Below are 24134 nucleotides of genomic sequence, written 5' to 3'. Positions count from 1 at the left end.
GAGGAAAGCTTTGACTTCTAACTTAAACTTCCAAAAACACTTGCTGTATAGGGTTAAAAACGGGCTGTAAGGAGGCAGTCATTGATCGAGTGCTGGCCAGGATAGCCTGCTCCGCATGGATGTGAGCAGAAGCTTTGTCAAAAATAAAAATCGCTTCTGAATCAGGTTATTCACTTTTAACACCAACTATGTCGCTCAAAAATTCATTGAACACGACCCAGCGAATCTCCTTGACAGCCGTCCAATATATAACACCATTTGCTGACATGCAGGCGATAATGTTAAGGTTTGCTCATTTGGTGCCAGTCGTCGTCTGCACCGCAGGGTGTGCCCTAACCCTTTACCCTTTTATTCGTCCTCTCAGAAAAGATAAAAAACGTAAAAGAAAGAGAGAGGATGCCTGGACCAGCAAACCTTTGCCAGGCTTAACGCCAATTCCAGGTAAATAAAAAAAACTAAAGTTTCCAAAGAAGAAAAAAAAATTAAGCGAAAAACAGGGCAGTAAAAAAAAACTCAAAAAAGAGGAAACAAAAGGCTCATCACAGTAAAAGTTAGTCGCAGGCAGACAGCCAAAGCACTACGTGCAGTCCGCGGAATAAATAATGATAATAAAAAAGAGAAAACCGAAGGCACTGCAAAGTTATGGTCATAGTAACAGTCTAAACAGAGCACCGAGTGCCGGCCACAAAGAAAATCAGAAAAAGGAAAACATAATCAAAACAAGGCAAAACCAAAGTCACAGTCACATAATCAAGGCCAAAGTCACAGTCACACAGTCAAGGACAGTCACACAGTGAAGGACGCAGTCACAGTCAAGCACAGTAAACACGCCGAAGCTTGGCGGGTGCGTGTTACGTCATCTCTGTAGCGTCGATTTGCCTCTGATTCACCAACTTCATAAAGTAGCCGTGCGCATCCAGCAGGCGATCAATGCTGCTTGTGCTGATGCAGATTCCAGGCAATTCTTCCGCCGCTTGCTTTATTTGCTGTAGCGTGAAAGCAGCGTTTTTGTACACTAATTATTTAGAGCCGCTACAACCTCATTTCCGAATTTCTTCGAAGTCCCGCCTTTATTCAACGCGTCTCTACCGGTCACTGCAATGGATCTTGCTCTCTTTAAATTGATGCCCAGCGTGTCTGCCATTTTTTTCACAACTCCTCCACGGCTCGACACATCAAGATTGTTTGGCCCTGTTATTTTCGGAGACTTTTCTGTTCCTTCTCAGTGCATCTGGAGGGTCCTCGTTTTCGTTGTCCGATTAGGACGTAAGAGCACGGCTCATCAGCTTCCATGGAAGAAAATACTGCGCGTTAATGTCCATGCAAGATGATTGAAGAGGCGTACGCTACCACCTGCTTTTGTCATACCACCACCGTCCCACTCTAGTACATTGTGCAAATGCAGCCGACATTACGGCATACTCAACGGAGGCACAAAACATTCCGTCTGCTTTTAAACTCTCGTGTCTTCTGTGTTTTTAGCAGTTTTTTACTTTCCCTAGAAAACAATTCTATTTCTTGTAAAGTAAAGTTAACTGATTTCTAATAATGAATGCACATGTTCGACCTTCCTCTGTTGTCCTAGCATGTTATGCAACAGCAGACGACAATCCGGCAGCAAGGAAGAGAGGCTCAAAACTTGCCGTCTGCTTTGAAACTGCATCGTTCGCTGTGTACCTTTTTTTCTGACCAAACTACGTAGGTGTAAACTAAGGTATGGTTTACTGGCATTTTTTTTATCTGTGTGACAAAATAATGGTATCTTTTATCGAAAACAGCTAAATTCAATGTTCCATAATGAACGGTGCGCACATTTATTTGTGCCATTCTCCGTTCTCGAGATCTTGGCACAATAAAGAGTCACCAAGCCATACATACCACTGAGCCCCTTTGCAGTTTTTTCATGCTGAGATTGTGCACTTTACACGGTGTTCTAAAACACCGGCATCAAGGGAGTATTGGTTATAATACTAATGACAGCTATGCAATATACGGACGCTTCGCTTAGGCATCGCATGGTCTGAAAAATTGTTTCTAAAAAGTTACCTCGCTTAGCTTTATTGCTGGCATTCTTGTACTGTGTGCTTTAGAGTCATTTGGTGCATTGGTTTTCCGCATATGGATCAAATAGGTGGGCATCGGTATTAAATCCGCTGACGCTTGTACGAACTGCGCTGGCACTCGGATTAAATTGATTGGCGCTGACATTGTTCGAGTTGGCGTTTGGATTAAATAACCTTGCGCTTAGAGTAAATAAATGTTTTACACTCGGACTAAATAACATGGCGTCCAGATTGTAGCAGTCAGCGCTTAGATTATTTCCGCGGCACCTCGATTTAATAGTGTAAAAACCTGTAGTGTGTGATTTCAGCGCCCTACCATATTGAAAGACCAAGTCCCACCGGTGTTCAACGTTCCAGTGCCATACCTGATTACGGCCCCAGTGTGACGCTGCAGACAGGTAAGTGCAATACTTGGATACGTACCGGAAGGCGCTAACCACTAAGCCAAAGCAACAACTCGCAAACGCTTTTTTTCTGACGGAATATTTCAGAGCCGCCGGCTCCAGTCATAAGCGAAGTTGCGGCCGCCGCTATGCGATTACCGTTTATGGTGCGCTCAGGCCGCGTGCCGGCTCCCAGGGTTAGCCGCTGATGTTCTGAATCGCTACGCGCGCAGTAGTATGAATGGTAAAAAATTACGATTACAATTTTCACAGCACTGGCTCTTCGGGCGCGCTCCTGTACCGCACACGGGATTGTTGCTACACACGGAGCTCAGCGGCGCAAAACTTCGTGGCATACTTCGCGACGTAGCTTCACAACCAGACTAAAGAGGGGCGAGGACAAAGTTTTACTTGCAACGAAGCCTTGTGTAGATATGTGAAAGCATCAGGAAGCTTTGTGCGATCGATAGCTCGGCAGTTAAATAGGGCTCGACGGAGTGCAAAAGTGAATAAAGACGCAGAAAATTGTACACTCAGGTGTTATTTTTTGTTACACACGGGCTCATCACTTGGCAGGCTACAGTTTGTCTTGCTTTATTCATTTTACACTTCCACTTGGCCGTTGCGGCAAGATAGCGGGCGTAGGCGTGCTATTTGGTAGGCCTCGTTTAAAGCCTGCGATGAGGCTAGCTATGCATATTTTTGCAGTGACCACTGTATTTGAGCGTCTTCAGGCGTATATACCATAGCCAATAGTTTCCGTTTCAATTTTTTGTTGCAAGTTGTTCGCCAGTGGCTGATATCAAGGTCAGTATTACGTCGATCGCTCTGCCTTAAGAACGATTGACTCGCTTATCAAAACGCAAAAAAAAACGTCAAGAAATTTTCTTCATTTTCAGTTGCGAAATGAGACCCATGAAAGAGCGCTTACTTGCACAGTATTTTTCATTTCCTTAATCTTTCGGCTACCAGTTTCCGGAATGTCGGCTATTTTCAAAATGATACTGGGACCAGCGCTGTCCTAACGCGCAAATAGCTGTTCCATTCCTATGAGCGATATACCAGTGGCAAATCCAGCATGGAAAAGGTGGTTACAGCGTTTGCCACCACGCTACCGGCACAAACAGTCTCTTGCTATCTAAGCTCTCGTAAATTACGCCGAACGCCAGCGTTCTCAGCCCAAACCAGCACGAAAAATGTATTGGATTCCCGATGGAAGAGGGTCGAGGGCGCTAGTTTTTGCAATACGGTAGAGTTCTTTTGGGACGCAAATCTGCCCAGGAAACAGCATCTTTGTGGACTGCTTTTTCTGCCTTCCTGCTTCCTGAACGTGTTTAATCTATAACCGCTGGTACGGCAACGGCGACGGCGGCAACTCCAAAGACGGCAGCGCAACGGTGCTCGTTACTCAAATATTACATGTAGTCTTTTGGCAGCAGATGACCATGTTTCTTCTGTGTTGCGCGTTACGTTCCTCCAGTCGCCGCCGTGGTGGCTCAGTGGTTATGGTGCTCGCCTGCTGACCCGAAAGACGCGGGTTCGATCCCGCCCGCGGTGGTTGCAATTTTATTGACGCGAAATTCTAGAGGCCCGTGTAGTGTGCGATGTCAATGCACGTTAAAGAACCCCAGGTGGTCGAAATTTCCGGAGCCGTTCACTACGGCGTCTCTCATAGCCTGAGTCGCTTTGGGACGGTAAACCCCATAAAACCAAAACCAAACCGTTCCTCTGTCATTTAGTGATAAACATTTTACTGTTGTTTCCTCGACCATCACCTCGTTTTCGTTCCTCTTTCATGACGACCTCAGAAACCTAGTAAGGAAATCGCACCGGAAACGAAAAGACTGCAATGTGGCCCTTTTATTCATAGTGCTCTCAATTTCGTAGCAGTCCTTTCTGATATCTTCTTCCACATACCAAGAGGATAATTCATGTAGAGACCACAACATAGAATGACTTATAGCCATTGCCCATATGGTGGTTAGCTCCTCAGAACCAATCTTTTTTCCTTTTCTGCGTGGTACTAAAGAGAAGGGCGCCGAAATTCTCTCCATTGCTGAGATTTCTTTGTCATGATGTCAAATTCAAAATAGAGTCTTTAACATCCACTTCATTAACGCTAAAGACACAGCGACGTCATCTGTAAATATTCGGTGGTTGGAAACGCAGTCCTGAAAGAAAACGGCTAAGATTCAGTTGCTGCTGTCGCAACAGGCGACAGCTCAAGCAAGTGGATGTTGGAGACAGAACTGGGATGGTGAAGATAACTTCAATTGATCGCATTAAAACATAAAGCAGAATGCCCTAGCACCTCACCGTCTCGTTCGAATGAGGCATCCAGTGCAAAAGAAAAAAGATCCCTATCTTAAGCGGTAAAAAATGTCGGTTAGTTAACAACACTTACATCAGCTTCAGAGCAAAAAATTTAATCACTGGTTTTCTCCACGCCGACAAGTTTGTGTCACTGTGTTCGCTTGCGTTCACGCTTTGAGCCACCAGAGGTGAATGAGCTTAAAGCAGCATTATCTCTTTATTAATTTTCTGATCCTAAAAAAAGCAAATACCAGACTACACTGAGCTGGAATAACTTTCGCAGTTTTACGCTGCTTTGAAGACACTCAGAAGAAGAGAAAATTCGAACTTATACGCTCGTTTCCGGAAGAGCTCTTATTAATTTAATTTCTTTTTGCGTATTTACTTTAAACCGAATTAGCTTTTCTTAATAAAACGGCACACTCAGGCGCCCCATATTGAGCAACAGCTTACAGCTTGTTTTCAGAATAATGCGCCTTAGCTTCAATTGAGGGGAAATGGAGACTCATGCGTGAAGTTCTTCCCCACGTCCAGAACCCAAGCTGACATCGATGCGTTGCAGTCACGGATTAGCTGTGAGGTCGTCCTGTTAAGGTATGGCCTGCGCAAATTGTAAGTCCCTAGCGGTGAACCACTAGGCATAATGCATTGCCCAGCACTGTGTGGGCCACTCCTGGCAATCACTTCTATCTCATAACAGGTATCCAGTTTACTCGAACTGCTGCCACAGTGCGTTTGTGGGCGGGGCGAGCGGTGCGTTTGTATCTTGGTGCCCTTTGGATGCACTTGACAAGGAAGCGGAGCTGGTAACCGCTCTTCTACGCGTCTTTGGTGAAATCTCTGTAGGAATGTCGTGACGTCAGGCATGGCGGAGTGCTGACCCTTACCAGTGCTGCGTATTTGAGAACACTGATTGAAGTGTCTGTAATCATAATTGCGCACCGAATATTTTACCCTGATCCCTCAGTTTCTTAGATGCCGTCCAGAGTTGCACGTGTTGATCTTTCAGCCTATCCCAACTACAGTGTTTCCACGCAGCGTCCGAACGTTGATTTTCAGCTCGGGCCATTTGCATAGAAAAAAAAATTACAATAGTTCTCCGGCTACTTCTACTCTCCTCCTTGTTACGATGGCTGCGATACTCACTACCTCCGCGAAGCAGTGAAGAATGTTTTCTACCTGTAATAGTCCATTTTGGTAGTCTTTACTGCTACGACTTCTTAGTGAACTGTCCTTGTGATACCGTGCGCAACAAGGACCACCGACATTAGGTAGGACCGATGTTAGCCGCTGTATCGGTTGTGCTGCCAATGAGATACATATGTTTTTGGGTTTCTACCGCACGAGGCGGATTTAGGGTTGCTTGACGGGGAACTTATCTGTGATCCGTCAAGGCAACTGTGGTGTAAGATCCTTTTCCCAAGCATTTTACCATAGAAGAGCCGAGTACCAGGACAGGGGAAATCTTGTACCCATTAAGGAAACCGGTGGGTACCCGGCGGCACTGGGGTTCGAACCCAGCACCTCCCGAATGCGAGGCGGATACTCTACCACAAGGCCGCATTTTTTGGACTAATATACCGTGCGTTTTATATAATGTGTTCTGCCATTTTCAAAATAGGCTTCTTGAGTTAGAAGAGCACTCTTTTCGGCATAATTCCAGTGACACAGCGCACCAGAATAGACCTAAGATGTGCTGACTATTACTGTTCGTCCTCTTATGTATTCATAAGCGTGTATCTCAGCATGAGCAATACCCATAAGTTTTAGAACGTCGAAAACGCAGTTACTCGTTGCGCTGTGGCCCAAGAAATTTTGCGCCGAAATACATGGGCTTTCGAGAAGCTTGCAGGCAAAGCAACCCCTTCCCTTCTCTTAACTTCCTGAATTAGGCAAACTTTGCTGGGCGAGAGCGCTGAGGGTAACAGCGGTTTCAAAGTTTTAAAAACTGATAAGGATATCACTTAGGATAGGCTCAGCGCCTCTCAATAAATAAGGGAACAAAAACTATCCCAGCTGTTAACACATCATAGAAGTACCCTGGTGCGCTAAACCGCTAACATTTCCCCCAGTAAAGAGCTCTTTTAACTCAAAAAGCCTATTCTTAAAACTTGCAGATCTTCTTATGTAGAACGCCAGCTATACATTGTGTTTCACTGCAAACTGTTAGCATTTTTTTAAAAACAGGCTTTTTGGTTGAGAAGAGCGCTGTCATCAAAATAGCGCTGTCAGAGGTGTAGCGCATCATATTACTTCTAAGACCTGTTAACTAGCAAGATAGTTAAATAGTATTTAATAGAACTTTTTAACTAATAATGTAAGGATGCTCATTTATTAAGTTTGTAGGCGCAATAATTTTAATTATGCAGTTTTAAACTTTCGAAAAAACCGTTATCATCCCCTCTGCAGCTCAACCAATGTTAGGACTCCACACCGAACAAGTCTGAAACTTCGCGACTGCACAGAGCGCTAGTCATGCCTCCAAGCAGGCATCAACCAGCGGGGCAGGGGTCACATGCTTTTTGCCCAGCGCCTAGACGGAAGCAGCGAGCAGGCAGAGAGCAGCTGGCAGGCGCACCGCTGTGTTACGCGTGCTGATAAGCGTGGCTAGCGCACTCTACGGTTGCGCAGTTTCAGTTTCTTCCGTGTGCGGCCTCTCTATATGCTGGAGCGGCGAAGCTATTCATTAACGGAGTAGAAACCTCTTAACAAATGAGGAGCCTAGGAGTAATAGTCAAAACGTTTACTCAAGATTAATTAAGCAGCTGGCCAGTTAACGTGAAATGACTATACTTTGATGGACAAAACCGATGACATTCCTACACCGTAGAAAGAAAGCCTGTCTTCAAAAAACGTTTCTCTCCGTTGGTGGCTTCGACTCCAACTACTGTTAACTATCTGATTATTGAGGAATTTGTTCTTGCACATGTTTGACGCTGGCGTCGGCCATCGATCTAAGAGGCCGCTGTGAAACACTTGTTTCATATACTGGGTCACTGCTTTTGGGAAAGTAGCACTTTTCGTTGCTCTAGATGAGCACTTTGCCTCAGTACGATATAAGGCTGCGCAAGGCCACTCGGTAGGCCCTATAATTTGAGGCGTATTGAAGGCCCTTCTTTTTTTTTTGAGAATTTGCCGCACATTGCTCCCAGGCTTTTCTTCTGTTTCTGCCGTTTCCTCCTTTTCAATTGGAGTACAGTTGGTATCTTGTATCGCATGTTAATAGTTTTGTGATTTTTTTTTCGCACACTCCAACTATTTGTTGTTTACCCAGAATAAAACTTTTCTAATAAAAAGAAAGCACTACATAGAGGTGTACCATTTTGATTTAAAAGCTTTGCAGCTCTTTGTAGATAATGCTGGAAAAAGACCCGTATGTCTCTTTTTTGTTCTTGGAATAGGCCAAATGTAAGAAAATGAAATTTCAATACCTGCAAGGTAAAGACAAAATAGACATTCCCAGTTACCTTTCCGCCGAAATAACATGCGTAAAAATATTTTCCAGTAGCCGCTAGTTATGTATTTACTACGAGTCACAATTCCAAGCTTTTTCCTCCACACCTCGCTTCTTATGGCACTCAGTGCGATCTGTCCTGGATTACTCTCAATAAAGTATTTTCCTGGGCGGTGCCCCTCAGGGAACTGTATCAGAATAAACACCCCGGAGATACCTACAAACACCTTGTAACACCGATGGGAGAGCCACGAAACGTTCACTCAGCCGATGTTAAATTTACGAAATGTTAGCGCTGCTCCCAAGACGTCGCGTGCCTGGAATTTCATATGATGAGCGCAGAATAATACGTGCCAGCCTCTGTAAAAAGTAGCCTCTACCGTCTTTGTTTCCCTGGCTACTGCTGAATTATCATATGAGCTTACGAAGATCCTGAGTTTTACTGTTGACATTATTTTTTTACAGCGGGATTGGGAGAGACTGCAAGCTGTGCCGAAGTCTCGCCACGGAGCTGTTCTGGCTTAACTAAAGGTCGTAAGAGCATGTAAGTCTCCTACTAATGTTCAAGAATGCTTCATTAATGCTCGTCGGTTGAAATCCGCAACATAATGTATTTTGCCTTTCAACTTTTCTTGTGTGTTCTGCTTTCCCGCCGCCACTAGTACTCACTTCTTTTAGCTACAGAAAATGTATTGCATAAGGAAGAGGACGAAAAACCAGTATATAACTTACCACAGCATCGACGAACATCCCTGTGGCATTTGTAACTTCGGCTGCCACGAAGTGCTGCAAGGTTTTGGTACCGAAAGTTTTACATGCTTCGAATTTCTTCAAAAGAAAGCGGAGCTTCTCATTTCATTAGCATGTGCGCTTGCTTGATCAGTGTTAGAATTAACATTCTTGTTAGCTAAAAGCAAATGAACCTGAAAAGCGCGTCGAATTTTCAAATGGGCCTAAACGATTAGCTCAGTTCAAGGTGTAAGAGAAACGTAACGTAGGGAGGAACAGAGTTATTTGTGAAAATGTAAGTAGCAAGCTTCTTAAAATAGGGCAGCCACGGCATGCGCTAGATAGGGCAGATCCCGCATCGATGGCAGCGTCCTTAGTCCTTTAGTTGACATAACGTGCTTTATTATGACTGTCCTTGTAGATGGCCTACTGGGAAACATTATTTGAATCGACTCATTCAAATACTGCGTGTGGGCAAATTTGTGCTTGAAGAAAAAAGTAGAATTAGCTGCCGCGTCGGGTTGAAATTATGCAAGAAATATTGACCGCAATAGTTCTTCTCGTCTTTGCCTACTCATTAAAGAGAGCCCAATTTAGTACACCCGTTGGTCGCCACTTCATTATTAGTTCGGGGCGTAAGGCTTCGCGAACTGTCGTATCATCTTAGTATTGTTATGGTGGGTTATGCGGTATGCATCCTTTTTTATGGCGTTTGCACCGTATTTATTTGTGACATAACTCATTTTGCATTCTTTCTGTTTTATAACAAGGCCAGTAGGCTACGTCGGGAGATCTGCTTCTCGCTTATAAATGCAAGTACGTAACAAAGAAATGACAGGAATACTTCGAGAGTCATGCCTATGATCCACTGGCCGACCCGGGATATCAGCAGTAATCATATACCACTACTAAAGTCTTTAGTGAATCTGGCTGCTGTTTTGGTGAATTTTTTTTTTCGGCCTCACCTTTTTATTCATTGGTTTTGTTAGGAGAAGTGCTTGCGCACGTAATGGTGTTTACGTATATGCACAGTGATAGTACATAAATGATTACACCAAATATATAATGCTTTAAAAGATGCATGATATAGAAGATACCTTACCGGATTCAGCTGAATCGTTAGCAAGGGCCCAATCTTGCCTATGCAGGAATAAACTGCTTCGCCATAGGCGTCCATACCCTAACACCCAACAGGAAGAAAAGCAGTCTAAGATTACCTCACAAACCCTCCTTAATGCAAAAATGCAGAAATTGAATGAAATAGCGCTGTTTGGACGCCTAATGTGAAATAAATACGAGGCCTGCATACAGGGTTTTAAAATTTTACGTACCAAGTTATTGAACCATTTTCATCTTTTATTCATTTCCAAATTAAAAAATCGGTGTGAATTGTTAAGCTTGAATATTTATGTTACAGACGAGTATTGGAGGTCTTAGCCGCCTATGCAGCTAATATTTACAACTATTTTCCAGCATGACATTTTCTACTGAGTAAGCGCTGTGTTTGACAAAAGCAGGTGTCCTAAACGGATAACTTTCAAACTAAGGCCAGAAATCTACGTTATTACTCGCCTTATATTACTATTGCAATGGTCTCATAGAAGTTTGCAAGGAGTGTGCGTCAAACCAGAATGCATTGATAATAGCATTCCATTGTCCTTCTCCAGAATACGGTCGCTGTTCATGTGTTAGTGGGCGCCAAACTTCTTTTAACTTGGAATGGAAGAGAGAACCTGGATCCAAATGCAAAATACTGCTAATGCTCCCCTACCACTCGCACGGCCGTTATGTAAAAAAATTCGAACTCTTCTCTTTCCAATATATCAAAATTGTCGGGAGAAAAATATAAACCTGAACTGCAAGAACACATGTTTGCTTAAGGCTAAACACTGGAAGTACCCGTTCTTCCCTAGCTATAAAGCACACCTTAGGTATACCCAGCGGTATGGACGTCATCGCAGTTCAGAAAAGAGCACAAAAAAACGCTTGTCGTAGAAAAACAAAAAAGATCAAGCAATAACGACCAATAGAAAACTAGCTTGGGCTCTGAGAAGGAGGACCAGTAAAGTGTAAATCATTGTGCTCCTAGCGCTCCGTTGTATTCCAAATCTCCGACCAATTGGTGCCGCTGGGGCTTAAACAAATCGTTTTCAAAACGACGTCTCGCATTATTCTTTAGTGTCCCGCAAGCACAGCCACAAATACCCATGTGAAAAATTTATTCCTCTACAGGTGTTATTAAATTCCTATGGAGCAATGGGAGGATGAATATGCTCTACAGAGGGAAGGTATATTTTTACGTTCTTTGATTTTATATAATAATATACAGTAACGAATACCTCTCGCCACGTAATGGATGCTATGCTTGTTTTGCGTACGAACTGCGCTGATGGCCAGTCCAGAATTTTATATGTGCCGAGAAAGCCTATCTTTTTTAATTACGGTGTATACTAGTCGAGACCTATTCATTATCCGCCGCGCGCTTATTGGAGGTATTCAAAGAACTGGGCTGGGTAAAGTTTGGGCTAAAAGTTTATGCAGACTACCTCAGCAATCTTCTATTTTTTGATGACATTGCGTTGCTAGGTAACTAACTCATGGCCGGACTAGAAAGCATAATCGAGGACCTAGAGAGTCAAAGCAGAAGGGTGGTCTAAAATTTTTTTTAGATAATCTTAACGTTTTGTTCAGCCCTGTCGGAAGGCCACAGCAGTTTACGATAAGCTGTCAAGAATTGGATGTGATACGGGACTACATCTACTTAGCAAGTAGTGATGCAGATACGGGCCATGAGAGTGAAATAACAAGAATAAAAATGAGGCAGAATGCATTTGGCAGGCACTTTCAGGTGATTATTAGAGTTCAGCATATCACGCAGGGCGCAAGCTTATAACAGCTATATCTTACTGGTACTCACATATGGGAAAAAAAAACCTGAGCATTAACGGAAACTGTTGGCATTAAACTGAGGACTAGGCAGCGATCAATAGAAACAAAGAAGATACTGTAAGGTTAAGAGAAAGGAAGAGAACACAGTCGATGAGAGATCCTGTTCGATTTAAATATATCTTAACCTTAATCAAGCAGAAATACGAGGCATCTTAGGGCACTTCGTGTAAACTCAGGATAACTGATGGTCTTTAGTGAGCTGAGCGGATGAGAGTAGGCAGTTTTTGGTTATAATGTGGCCACAGTTGGCTCAGGACAGCGTTAATTAGACGCACGAAAACAGCGCAAACTTCACAAATGACGCAGAAAGGGCAGACGAGACACAGGCGCGATCTCGTGCCCCTCTCTGCGTCCTTTGTGAAGTTTGCGCTGTTTTCATGTGATGTAAAACCAACTAGCTCGTGATGTGTTCTTCAAGTTAATTAGACACGTTTAGTAGTAGCGTTTGTCCGGCAGTTGGAAAAGTTAGGCTGCTTCTGCTGCTGCTGATGTTGACGATGACTTCTGTATGCTCTAAACGGAACACCTTTGTATGAAACTAAGAGTCGAAAAGTATAATCTGAAATATTTGCGCTGCCGGTATACATCTCTGTTGGCATCACTATGATCAGGAGCATTCCACTAATTGCGAGGTCTGATCGTGAGGACTGGTTGCTGAAATTGTTTGATTGCTTCAGAATAAAACCGGCCACTGGCTAATATAAAGCCATTCGCAAGAATGGTTCACGTCAGTGGTGAAATCCTAAGCCGCTGTTAACTCGGCTTCAAAGGACAGGAGAAAATTTCCGAATAAACTGAATGTCTAATGAACCGGGGGCCAAAAAATTGGCGGGGGCTTAGCTTTGGTTAAGCCTGGCAGGTTGCGAAAGCAGGTGTTTTATACTGCATATGCAGCGCCTCGAATGGGAAGACCGCTGCGCGCCGTGCCAAGCGGCTGCGATTACCCGACGAGCCGAGTGTGTAGCCCGTCTCTCGCTCCTGGTATGGCGTCACGCTGTAACGTCACTAGGCAAGGTGTGACGTAAGATGTCATTCTAAAAGTCAAACGTGCCAAGTGGCCGCCGCTGCGCGAAAGGCCGTTCTTGGGAGTAGTATTGCTTTCGCAATAAAAATAAAAACAGGTACCCGGTTTAGAGCGGCCGCAGACTGGCTTCTGAGGGTCACATATGGCTCTCATACCGGCGAGACGAGTACTATTCCGAGCTCGAGCAGGTTTAAACTGTTCTCCTTTAGCTTCCATACAAGAAACACCGATACTGTACGAACCATAAACAGGCTTCATTCGAGGCGGTTGGGCAGTCATACCAGAAACATCGAAGCCGTTCGGAGCTTAAATATATTTAAACGGTTCCGTTTTAGCTGTCATAGCAGATGCACCTGACTTGAACTTACTGCACATAGTGAAAGCAGTTTCTAGTTGTTTCAAACTTGGAGGTGAGCCGATACCTTCTCTAGGCAGCTTATTAATCGATGTTTCAATGCACGTTGTATTTCTTTACTGAGGCTCCGAAGATCAGTGGTTCGAACATGACGATTATTGCTTCCTTCTTTTTTCTTTTCTTTATTTTAATTTTCCTCAAACGTATCCTAGTCATTTTCCAGCCCTCCCTTTCCTCTCCCACCAAGCACGGCCTACCAGTAAAACGGCCATTCTACAGAACAAATCGGTGAACACAATCCCATGAAAACGTCCTGTCGTATTTTCCAGCACAGGCTCCGCCCCAACACGAGAAATGTTCACAGCACTCCGCGTAGCGCACGCAAGAAAAACCAAAAAAAGTAATGGCACAGCGCTCCATAATACGAAAGAGCGGCCTATCGTACAATTTCAATTGGTTTTAATAGTGGTGATTAGGGCACCGTTACATTGCGGTTAGGATCCAGCACCACTCATTCTGCAATGGTACTTCCTTACTTACCCTTGTATTCAGAACCGGCTTGTACTTGTGATAGCAGAAACGGAGTACGAGGCACATTTTTCTGGCACCCTTAAGACGTAAGAAGTAAAAGAGAGAGCACGAAAGAAGACGCAGTCTCAATAAATAATTATCAATAAGGTAGTTGGTACGCAGAGTGCACTTGAAATCCGTACACAACGAGAAATTAAGCGCCATTGGAGTAGCTGGCTACTGATGCATCCTACTTGCGTGCGAGGAATTTTGACCACTAGACGCTTTCGTGAAACGCGAACAAGACACATCAAGCGCACTACTTGCAGATTAGTCGTTCATGAGCTCTTGTGTTTCGAGTAACCAACACTTGCCATGCGTTCAGACTCGCAGACCCAGGTTGTGGTTCTTTCTCCCGTCGTCCCAGCACCCAGTAAGGCCTAGAGCCTGCCATCCTTCCGTGCTGCCTCATCCATGCATGTCCACTGGGCTGCTTCTGTGGCTTCTCTACAAGGGATGATCCCCGTAGCGCCCCTGGCATCGCGCCCTGGCCTCAGGTGACAACTATTTGCGCCTGCGTCGCTGGTCAACGAAGAAGTTCGCACCAGGTCTCGCAGAGCGCTTAGCGAAATAAAAGAACAGTTCTGCGCAGAGAGCGAGGAGCAGTTTAATGCAAAATAGAGAATTTAGCCGGCGTTTAAAAATCACTGGTATCCCAGTCTGCATGGGGAAGGGAATTTCGGAGAAAAAGACGGAAGGACAGCGGTGCGGAAAAAAATTACTAAAAGACAAAGTGGGGAGAAGATAAAATGGGGCCATCAAGTGCGTAATAATGTGCATCGGCGAGCAATGATGTAACGTATGAAATGATGAAGTGCTTAATATGGACTAAGAAAGTTCATGGCGTGAAGAATGCGTGAGGGTATCATGCAAGGTGAAATTAGAGCTTTTCAAGATGTCCAATGTCAGTTAAATATGCAAACAAAAAGTTCATTGCGTGCCTCTGTTTAATAAAGCAGACTAAAGGACTTATAAAATACTGTTCATTCTAAGAGGCACTGGGGAGAGCTTCTCCATCCAATATTCATAATGCACACGTTCCGTCCACAGTTTCGGTCGAGCCGCAGCTGTCACAAAGCGGACTGTTCATTTGACGGAAACGGTATCGCAGCCGTTTATAAATGCAGTGTTCTGGCGAAGTCGGCGGTAAAGTATTTCGAGGTGGCGAGGAATTGTGGTAGTGAATCCGGATCCGAGATATGGGTCGATGGAGTAAATAAACTGGTTGTGATGTGTCGGCACGCTCCAGAGCCGATACGTTTCTTCGGAAGAAAATCTTTTAGCCATCTGAGATGCATCAGAATTCGTGAAGGAAGTCCGAATCTATCTTTCATGTTGGTGGCCTTTGCGGGCTGCTTCATCTGATTTTCATTGGCCAAAATGCCACAGTGCGCTGGTATCCACTGAAATATTATGCAGTGGCCTGCGACGATAGCCAATAGATGTAGATACCCGATGCCAAAGGAAACGGGCTGATGACTGCTTTCTTCAGCAGGTTGGGCAGGATATGTAGATATGCCTTGCAGTCGATAAAGATAACCCATCTGGCGCGAGTTCGGAAAATGCTTCTTTATTTCCCTGAATCTTAGCTGTCGTAGACGATGTCTCACACTGCAGCCGGTAAGAAAGAACATGGCTTGTTGAGGGAAAAGAAAGGCCACAAGAAGAATTTGCTTGTGTAGTTAACCCGTCGATGAAGATGGGGGTATGCTGCATGCATTCCTCGGTTAAGTACGTGAGAGCAGCTTGCAGAAGCGCTGCCTGTGGCATGCGGCTCTTTGCATTCACGCCTGGTGCGAACTGCTTCACCTTTACAGGCGAGAGTGTCCAGGGGGGAAAGGTCAGAATAGTAGTTTCTGTGGCTGATTAATAGTAGAGAGGGGCAGGAGCTGCACAGCTTGGTCAAAGCTAGAGTTACAATGAGTTAGGTGGACGCGGTGTAGGAAGTTCTTCCCATGGAGTACATGGCGTAGATGAGTACGCATAGTTTTCTGGACTTCAGTCACATCTAGCGGGAGACAACCTGCTTCCGCTGCTGTTCCTGCTGCAGAGAAACTGGTGTTCGCGGGTCCCAGCAAGTAAGATGCGATAGAACACTGCGTAGTACTTTATTGGGCAACAGCTGAGATGCGTTCTCCCGGCGGCGCTCATGCAGGTGCTCGCTTTTGAAGAGCCACGCCTGACGTCACTTGGCGCGTCATCACGCGTCTCACTCGGCTCGCACAGAACGCCGGCATGCGTCTCACTGGGCTCGCACAGAACGCCTGCATGCTTCACTTCCTCCACCGCGATTTGGAGAGTCACGATGGCTGGTATCGGTCAGGCGGCTTCCTGACTCGCTGAGGGTACCGCCTCGTAGGGCTGTTTCCGCTGACCACGGGTGCAGGGCTAGTTGCAGAGACAGCGGTTGATGAGGGTGGTGGACAATCTGAAAGTCCTGGATAACAGATGTCGGTCTCCTCCCCCACCGCAAATGGTGACTGCGTGTTCGCAGCTGAGGCTTGTAGCAAATGGTCCGTGTGTCGCCTCCACATGCAGGATCCCTGATTCCGCATTACACCCTGATTCCGCATTGCCTGCATGACGTCTGAGGTTTACACTTAGTAAAATGGTTTCTCGTTATCAATAAACGCTATATATAGCGGTCGACTATATTATCTGCATTTCTTTTTCACCTGATGGATAGTGTGAATGGTGTATTGTCGAGTATCCTTTGTTACTATTATCTTTTATTAGCGATTGCCTTGGTAAATACTTTCTATGCAACGGACGGTAAGCTGATCGATCTTAATTTTTAAAGTCCTTGACGTCTCCTTTCTCATGAATTGAGATAATATGAGCGTTCTTCCAAGCTTCTAGTACGCTCGAGGTCGGAAGGCATTCCGTACACAGGGTGGCTAGTTTTCCGAGCACAATCTCCCCTCCGTCCTTCAGCAAATCTGCTGTTGCCTGATTCTCACCAGCTGCGTTCCCCTTTTCCATTGCTCCTAAGGCTTTCTTTATTTCCTCTTTCTTTACTGAAGAGGATGTCCCATTGCTGTGCGCTATTGTCTCTCTCGTTAATGTTTGGATTGCATTGGCTACTGTATAGATTTGTGTAGAACTTTTCGGGTATTTTAACTATCATTCATATTGCTAATGACATTGACCCCTTTGTCTCAACGCATACAGCTGCTTATTACCTATGCCTAATTTCGTCTTCACCGCTTTTAGGCTACCTCCGTTCTTTAGAGCATGCTCAATTCTCATGATATTAAACTTCCTTATGTCGGCTACCTTGCGCTTATTTAGTAACTTTCGTAGATCAGCTAGTTCTCTTCTGTCTGTAGAGTTAGACGCCCTCATGCTTTGGGGTTTCTTAATCAGATCTTTCGTCTCCTGATTTAGCGTGCCCGTATCCTGCCCAACCATCCTAGTGCCTTCTTCTACGGCGCATTCCGTAACGATAGCTGTAAGATTATCGTCCATTGTTTCAAAATTACGGTAGTCTTCCTCAATTAAAGCAGAATCCGCGAAATCCTGAACTTCTCTACTTTCCCTTTTACCGCTTACACGTTAATTGGCTCGAGCTTCACTAGCTTCCTCCGTTAACTCTTCCAATCTAAGCTAATACGAGACCTTACCATTCTGTGGACGCTACAAAGGACCTTTTCGAGGACATCTACATCCTTTACAATGCCAGGGTGAGCGCATAATATGAAGTATATTTAATTTTTATTCTCTTCATTGGGGTCTTCCGCCTCCATTTCATATTTTCGCATTTGCGGTGCAAGGTACTTATCGTCCGTAAATTATTTCTATCTGCAAACTCTACTAATAACTCTCTCCTGCTATTCCTAGAACCTATGCCATAATCACCTATCGTCTGGTCTCCAGCCTGCTTCTTGCCTACCTTCGCACTGAAGTTGCCGATCAGTAGAGTGTACTGTGATTTCACTTTGTTCATTGCCGATTCAACGTCTTCATAGAAGCTTTCAACGATGTGGTCATCATGGCTTTATGTAGGCGCGTAGGACTGCACCACTTTGTAAATTATTTCTATCTGCAAACTCTACTAATAACTCTCCCCTGCTATCCCTAGAACCTATGCCATAGTCACGTATCGTCTGGTCTCCAGCCTGCTTCTTGCCTACCTTCGCACTGAAGTTGCCGATCAGTACAGTGTACTGTGATTTTACTTTGTTCATTGCCGATTCAACGCCTTCATAGAAGCTTTCAACGATGTGGTCATCATGGCTTGATGTAGGCGCGTAGGACTGCACCACCTTCAGCTTGTACCTTTTATTAAGCCTAATTATGATAGCTGCCACCCTCCCGTTATTACTATAAAACTCCTCTGTGTTGCCAGCTATATCCTGATTGATGAGGAATCCCTCACTTAGTTCTCGTACATGCCCGCCTTTTAGTACTGTATACGCCTCACCTGTACTAGCCTCACTAAGGCCCATGGCATCCCTTTAAAACCCGCTAATTCCTCCAACAGCTCTGCTAAGCAAGCCTCACTGGATAAGGTTCTAGCGTTAAACGTTGACCAGGTTCAGTTTCCAATGGCGGCCTGTCAGGAGCGAGAGATTACTAGCACTCTCCGCTGCGTCACTGGTCTGACCGCCGCCTTGGTCAGTTGCTCCGCCGCTGTTGGGGACTGTAGAATGTTGCGGCGAAGTGCTACACCAGGGAGGCCAAATCCTTTTCCGGTGAGGACGTGCTTTGTCGGCTCTGGTCACCGAGATAAGGCCGTACCCCGGGCCTGGCTATGCAATTCCATCGACACACATAGTTTTTTTTAACCCGGTAGAGAATTGCGCGACACCATGATTCGAACCCCGGTCCTCTTGCACCCGGGGCGGATGCTCTGCCTCTACACTATCGCTGCAAATACTATGGCACTTTTTAATTGTCTTTTTCGAAGTTCTTGACATTCTTTCTATATATTCTTGATAATATTCCTTGGAATAGCACGACAATCGTAACAATTGGTCCCGCAGTGGTACAACCTAAAACAATGCCTACAATGTGCACCTGAATTCGTTTCTTTCCGCAAGGACAGGGGAAACTTATCAAACGCGTGTGAAGGGTTTTCTCTCGACTCAAAAACCAACCAATACGCAACTCACCCGATTTTTCATCGCATAGCTGGATATCGATCGGCGGTTTTCCTGCGCAACAAAAAGCACACTGCATAAGGAGTGCAATGGACATTGCAGATTGGAAAGCCATAGCAGAGGCTGGCAAACTATGCCTGCAGCAGGTTTCTACAGCACTGCAGACCGTTTTTCTACCAGTGGACGCCGAATATAAGTGAAATCTGCTGGAGGATGCGTTCGGAAAAGACAAATGCTAAATACATTTGTGAAACATGCCAGTCTTCCTTAGTACCTGGCATATGCCACGATACGCTGCGCACCTGTGCTCTCATTCCGCATATATTACCTAGAGCACGTTTGCAGCTTAATGGTCCCTTAGATTCTCGCCAGACGCATTTGGCTGCTGATGACTCTCGAATCTTTACCCGTACCACGCACCGATAATGATGACTTGTCACGCTGATGGCCAATCGTCGTTCTTCTCGATTAACTTCCACAACCATCCACGTTATGTTTGTTCAGCCGAAGCAGCGTTCGTAGTTTTAGCTCTCCAGCTGCAGGCAACTGGACATTCGGGCAGTAGCCTTTAGTTATCGGTACCAGCACTGTCTGGGAGATGGCACTGAATTGCGTGTTGCGCAGCACCTTCTTCATAGGCATTGCACTGTCGTTCGAGCCACTGAAAACGGAGTGTGGCCGTGACGCATACTCACTGCTGTACAATTTGGGTGAAAGCCTGCACCAGAAGATTGGTCACTTATTTTCGCCGATACTCCTAAATATGGAGTAATGTAAAATAAAGGGTGATGAAGAAAGGGGTACAACCTAGCTGGAAACGTAAACTCTCTGCCTAACATAGCCTTTCTTTCGCCCAGATAAATTATTCCATATGCGTAAAGGAGCCATGAATGAATTAGGGGTTAGCCCGTTTTTGCGCTTGCTTTACGTGCACGCATATAATTGTATTTTTATCACTTCTTTAACCCCAACCATGCCTTCATAACTTCACCTCGGTTGGTTCCCCAGTAAATTCAGTCATAAAATGCGCGAAACTTAAGTGTTTGGTATTTAACTAGATTCAAACCTCTCTTCTTCTCAATCCAAGGAAAGTGGGGCATTCAACGCTATAAAGGTCTTCACGAAAAGAAACCAGGCAGAGTCCCTACCTCATCACCGACCTGTGTCGCACATACAAAATGTGGAAGCGAGTGAGCGGGAGAGCGTACTAACTCTCACATCTACGCAACCTGCCATGCAGTCTGCCCCTTCCCGTGTCGCCTACTAGAGTCCACAAGTATCAATCCCTCGGGCTATTTATTAGTCGGTGTTCGCTTTGCTTAGAAATAGCATTTGCACCGAATTAAACTTTACTTCGTAATCTTAATTGATGTGTTAGGGCTACTGCAATGCTTCAACTGCCACATATCCGAAGCGGAAGAAGAATATTAAGCGCCGATACTGCTGCGTAACAGATATAGTCGACGAGAGGACCCAGAGAAGAAAAGAGCACTTTCCTGCGAAATTGTGAAACATTTCATTCGACCTTTATACGTTTGCCTTTGTGCAGATGCGACTCCTTCTAACGGCTCAGTTGGCGCGAAGTGCTTTTGACTGCTGGAGTGTCTAATGTCTCAGTGGATTAGGGCGCATCTGCGTTGGGTTAGTGCTGGTACAGTCGCATTAGTGCACGCGTAAGCTAATGAACGTGTTTTCCCTAAAGTGTTAGAACTGACCTATGCTGTAGGCAGTCCTGTGGCGTGGGTGGAAGGTAGCAGTAGCAGGGACGCTCGAAGCAGGGCCGCGCGGCCATACGCAACGGCAGCTAGGCTGCGTATGCGATGAACATGCTGGCGACGGATGTGAATTGCGGCCGTACGTCGCTTTCCTGGCGGGCAACTTCTTACTCCTTGTTTTGTCTTCGAAAATCGGTGTGGAAGAGAGACTTTACAGTGGTTCAGCTCGTCACACGGCGAGAATTCGTCTGTTTTTCTTCTGTCGTCGAAAGTCCTTGATCTTCACTGAAATAAGGAACGAGATGATGATAGGTCATTAAGCGACAACACATAGATCGGTGTGTTATGGTGTGAGTGGTTTATCTTCCTCTGCAACGTTTATATAGTGAAGTTCAGTTACGGATGGCTTCGCAAACACGTACGCTGAGGGCGCAAGGTGTGCCGCGAGTGGTCAGACTATTTACATTTGGTTACAAGCCAAACGTAAGGTCGAGTTAAGGAGGCGAGGTTCTATAAAAACAAATGCATCACAGAGAAGCGGCGTGAGCTGAATGAGTGAGAATAACCTGATGATAAATTTGGCGCATATGAGAAGGAGAAACACGAAAATGGAACCAATTAAGGAGCTTGGTGGTAGATGCAAGAATTTTCGTTTGCAAATAATTAGCATGGGGAATAAAGCTTAAGTAAGAGTCAAAGACAACACCTAATAATTTAATACTCGGTTCACACTTGAGACTGTAAGTGCCTAGTCGAATAGTCGGCTTACGCTTGTGTAACGCCGGAGCTCCATTAAAAAACAAAACATAAGAACACTTTGCTGGGTTTAACTGAACGCGGGACGTGGTACACCAGGTTTGGATTAAAGTTAAAACATTTGAGCCCAGCGTTGACAACTCGCGGCTAGTTTTGCCAGGGATGAGTACAATGGTGTCATCTGCATATGCCTGAATGTGGATAGGTGAGGGCACAGGAAGGTTTAGGAGATCATATAGCAAAATGTTCCAAAGCAGTGGCGAAAGTGGTTAACCCTGCGGACTGCCGAGGGAAGAAGGCACAGAAAGAGTACAAAAAGGAGATTGATAGGTCAAATGGCGGTTATGAATGAAAGACTCCAGAAGGGAATATAGATTTCGAGGGCAACGATGTTTTCGTAAAAAATGTAAAATCAGAGCGTGCCAAACACTATCAAATGCTCCTCTGAAGTCCAGAGAAATTAGAACCACAGGAATTTTTCGTTGTTTATAACTATGTAAAGAACTCCCGCAAATGATATAGAGCCTGAACAGAACTGCGACCATGCGTGAAACCATACTGATTTCTATGAAGTAATTTATTTTGGCGCAGGAAGTAATACAGCCGACCATATAGTAAACGCTCGAGCACCTTACCGAAAGACGAATTAATACAGATCGGTCGGTAGAATTTGGAAGGTGCTTTGGCCTATTCGGTCTGGGAATAAAAGGAATTCTGCCAATTCTCCATGTCTGCGGAAAGTAACCCAAGTGCAAGGCAGAATTAAAGAGGGAGACGAAAAACAAGGGATGAGCGTTAAACAAGGCGACAACAAAACGGGGAGAGAAAAGATCAGGCCCTGGAGAAGACGACAAATCTAATGAATTAATGACAGCTTTGATCTCCGCAGCAGTGAATGGTCAATCTTGGACTGAGTTATTGTAAGGCTGCGCAGTAATGTCCCGAACATGAGTATGAAAGGGAGTTCACGGGAAGAATCATCTGTAGCGGCGTGAGTACGAAGGAGCAACTGTATAGCGTCAGGAAGCGTTTCAGTATATGTGCCAGCAGCGTACCGTAGAGGAGGGATAATGGAAGGGCACCTGAGCTTGCCAAAAGCATGTTTATATGGCTTACCAAAGAGATATTTACGTGTAGCTGTGGAGCAGATCTCTTTTATATAACTATCATGTGTGGTTCTGATATTAGAGCGATACTTAGCAAGAGCTTTATAATAAATTGAACGGTGAAGAATTCTCAGCTGTGGGTCTGAAATGCGTTCAAAACGGCGACGAAGAGCGCGCACACGGTACCTCTCCATGCTCAAATCAGCCGTCCACCAAATGGAACCCTCGGGAAAATGTGGTTTAACCAAACTCAAGTTTTTCTTGTAAAGTGACATAAAGGTGGCGTTAAATTTTGAGAGGACATGATCAAGAGCACACGCCGAATGAAACTGATAATTGTAAAAGGATTTGAATCAAGGGAGCGAAGTTAACTGGGCAATTAAGCGGCTGGAGCTGGCTCTGGTGAGCCGCTTGAACGGCGACAACGGTTTGGGAAAGAAAATAGTATCTAATAAATCTGTGTTCGGAAAGAGATAAATCAGGAATGACTTCCCAGGAGTAGCCCTTTGCAAGCAAACTACATGAAGCGAAACTAATGTCAATCCAACTGGAAGCGTATGGAGTTTCATAAGTTGGTAAAGAGTCCGGATTATTCAGAAGAACCAGGGCATTAGAAGCCGCAAAAGCTTCAACATGAGTTCCTCTAGCATCAGTGGTATTGCCACCCCATAAAATGTTTTTGCATTAAAATCACCGCAAATGATAATTTTGTCAGTGGGTAAAGTCTGGATACAAGTGGTGAGCAAAGCCAGAGATACTGTGATATCCGCACGAGGCGGTACATATACTGCTACAAAAAGGAATTGATCAGTCGATGTCTTACATAAGATGGAAACAACTTCAGGAGAAATTAAAGTAGAGAAGATATCAAAGGTATTACTGTGTAGCAATATGACACACCGAGGGTTTTCAGGAGACGGGAGTTTGTAAAAAGTGGAGGGAATTCCTACAAATTCGATATGGGTAGTAATATATGGATCTCCGACCGTGGTGATTGTGATCTTATTGTCCAAAATATATTTAACCATCGGGGCAGTCGCACACCGTGTGTGATCCAATTTGACTAGGGGGAAATTGATGTGGTCGGGCGGAGGACAAGGGGTTACATGAGGAGCGCTACGAGCCATAATTAGTGCGGGAACGGATTCTCTCCATACGTTCACGCAACAGTGAACAAGAGACATGCCCTGCAGGATGATCGGACGGGCGACCGGCGGCCGCGCAAGGGGCGCACTTCCGTTGGGGATCCTGGATGGAAGTCGTGCAGGCCGCCAAGGCATGTGACCCCGCACAGCGGGTGCAACAAGCCTTTGAGGGAATATTTTTCATCGTGCAAGCCGTCAAAGCGTGGCCATATTGAGCGCAATAAGTGCAGAGCGGCACATGCAGGTCTTCGCGCACCTCAACTGAAGTCCACCCGAGGGTCACGCGACGTGCCTCGCATAGACGGACGAAAGCACGGGGATCCACCTCGAGGACGTGGACGAACTGTCCGGATCTTTGGGGAAATGAAAGTCTGACCTTACAGGAGGATGGGCCGAGATGAAGATTAGGGTTCCGGCGGTTGAGTGCCATAACTAGGTCCTGTGGCCGCACGTCGGGGTCGACCCCTGCC

General features: G+C 45.2%; 1 protein-coding gene across 1 annotated transcript; it reads right to left on the bottom strand.

The window, feature by feature from the left end:
- Positions 1-4530: 4530 nt before the first annotated feature.
- Positions 4531-20734, bottom strand: LOC149343963 (uncharacterized). Its single transcript, XM_089547111.1, has 7 exons — positions 20658-20734; positions 19525-19603; positions 18955-18996; positions 13811-13879; positions 10045-10122; positions 8946-8999; positions 4531-4617 (listed from the first exon to the last, which is right to left on the bottom strand). The coding sequence occupies exons 1-7, from the start codon at positions 20732-20734 to the stop codon at positions 4531-4533; spliced, it is 486 nt and encodes a 161-aa protein (XP_089403237.1).
- Between the last annotated feature and the right edge of the window lie 3400 nt (positions 20735-24134).

The sequence above is a fragment of the Amblyomma mixtum genome, chromosome 5 (genome assembly GCF_055824585.1).
Source record: "Amblyomma mixtum isolate Tamu chromosome 5, ASM5582458v1, whole genome shotgun sequence".
NCBI lineage: Eukaryota > Metazoa > Arthropoda > Arachnida > Ixodida > Ixodidae > Amblyomma > Amblyomma mixtum.
This window is presented reverse-complemented; position numbering and strand designations above follow the sequence as displayed.